The sequence below is a fragment of the Pteropus alecto genome, unplaced genomic scaffold (genome assembly GCF_000325575.1).
Source record: "Pteropus alecto unplaced genomic scaffold, ASM32557v1 scaffold80, whole genome shotgun sequence".
NCBI classification, from domain to species: Eukaryota; Metazoa; Chordata; class Mammalia; order Chiroptera; family Pteropodidae; genus Pteropus; species Pteropus alecto.
This window is the reverse complement of record NW_006430460.1, coordinates 3480049-3481203: the sequence shown is the minus strand read 5'-3', so window position 1 is coordinate 3481203 and position 1155 is coordinate 3480049. Positions and strand designations below refer to the sequence as shown.

At 60.3% G+C, this 1155-nt stretch overlaps 1 protein-coding gene across 1 annotated transcript in view; it reads left to right on the top strand.

The window, feature by feature from the left end:
- The window catches only part of WASF3 (WAS protein family member 3), a 52837-nt gene that overhangs the window by 46197 nt on the left and 5485 nt on the right, over positions 1-1155 (top strand). Inside the window, exon 8 of the mRNA XM_025047096.1 lies at positions 1051-1144. Coding sequence (XP_024902864.1) covers positions 1051-1144 — 94 coding nt within the window. The remainder of the gene's footprint in view (positions 1-1050; positions 1145-1155) is intronic.

Genomic DNA, 1155 nt, shown 5'->3' with positions numbered 1-1155 from the left:
CTACGGGTAAGCCCGGCTCCCCGTGCGGCGGAATCTTGCTGCGTGTGCGGCAGGGGAACGTTCCAATCGAGAGGCCGGGTCGCGGCCCGGAGTGACACAGAGACTCCGCTGTGACAAAACCCGCATGAGAAAATGCAGCGACGCCCGACCCCCTTTCCGGCACAGGCGGTGTCTGTGTTCACGTGTCCCCAGTCCCTCGGACGTTTGACCCGTTCGGCCAGGTGTCGATGACGGGGAGGACACTCGTGTTGTGAGCCTGTCCCGAACCCTCGGGTGTCACTCTGCCATCTCGCTGTGTCCTCTTGGCTGTGGTCACGTGGGTAAAACTCAGACACCGCCTACGGAAGACCCTCACGTCCACGCGTTTGGGGGTTTAAGCGCCCACCTTTGTCTTAGCTCTCATTGTGGGGGGCCGACCCCAGTCTTTACGGAGTCAGCCCCCTCAGAGTCAGTGCCCAGAAGAGCGAATATGTGGCCCCATTAACATGTGCTTTCTTCAGTCCAGTGTGTGTCACTTTCCAAACGAGTGTCCCCCGGCTGTCAGGTGTCCAACCTGGCCACCCGGCCAGGGTGTTCCCATCCGTGGGCTCCCGTTAGCTCGGGGTCCCTAGAGCCTGTTCCGAGCTCTGAGTGTCGGGCAGAATTGGGGTCTGGGGTCCAGCTGCTCTGGAAAACGCTCGGCCAAACAGAATCCAGCACATTGCTTGGCTGTCAGACCTCTCAGAGCTCTGATTTTCTATAGCGTGTATTGCGGGCTCGGGACGTCCCAGGGGGTGGCATGTGACACACGGCATTTTCCAAATCCAGCCGCAGAACCCTCGTTTGTGACCCACCCAGGAGAAAGGCCGCGTTCGTGCCCCTAGTCACAGACAGAAAGTCACTTTCTGGGTGGTCGCCTTTCACGTGGGCGACGTAGACCTGTGGGAAGCTTCCCGCAGTGTGTCAGGTCGGATGCCTGTGCATGTGGTGTTTGGGGGAGGCCTGTCTCTCAGGCGCGTCAGAACCTCCCGTGTTGCTGCCTCGGTGACTGTGTGTTTCCTCTCTCTTCAGGATGCTCCCAGCCCAGATCATGGAGTATTACAGCCCCTCAGGACCTCCCCCTCCCCCGCCACCTCCCGTGATCCCCTCAGCACAAACCGCTTTCGTGAGCCCTCT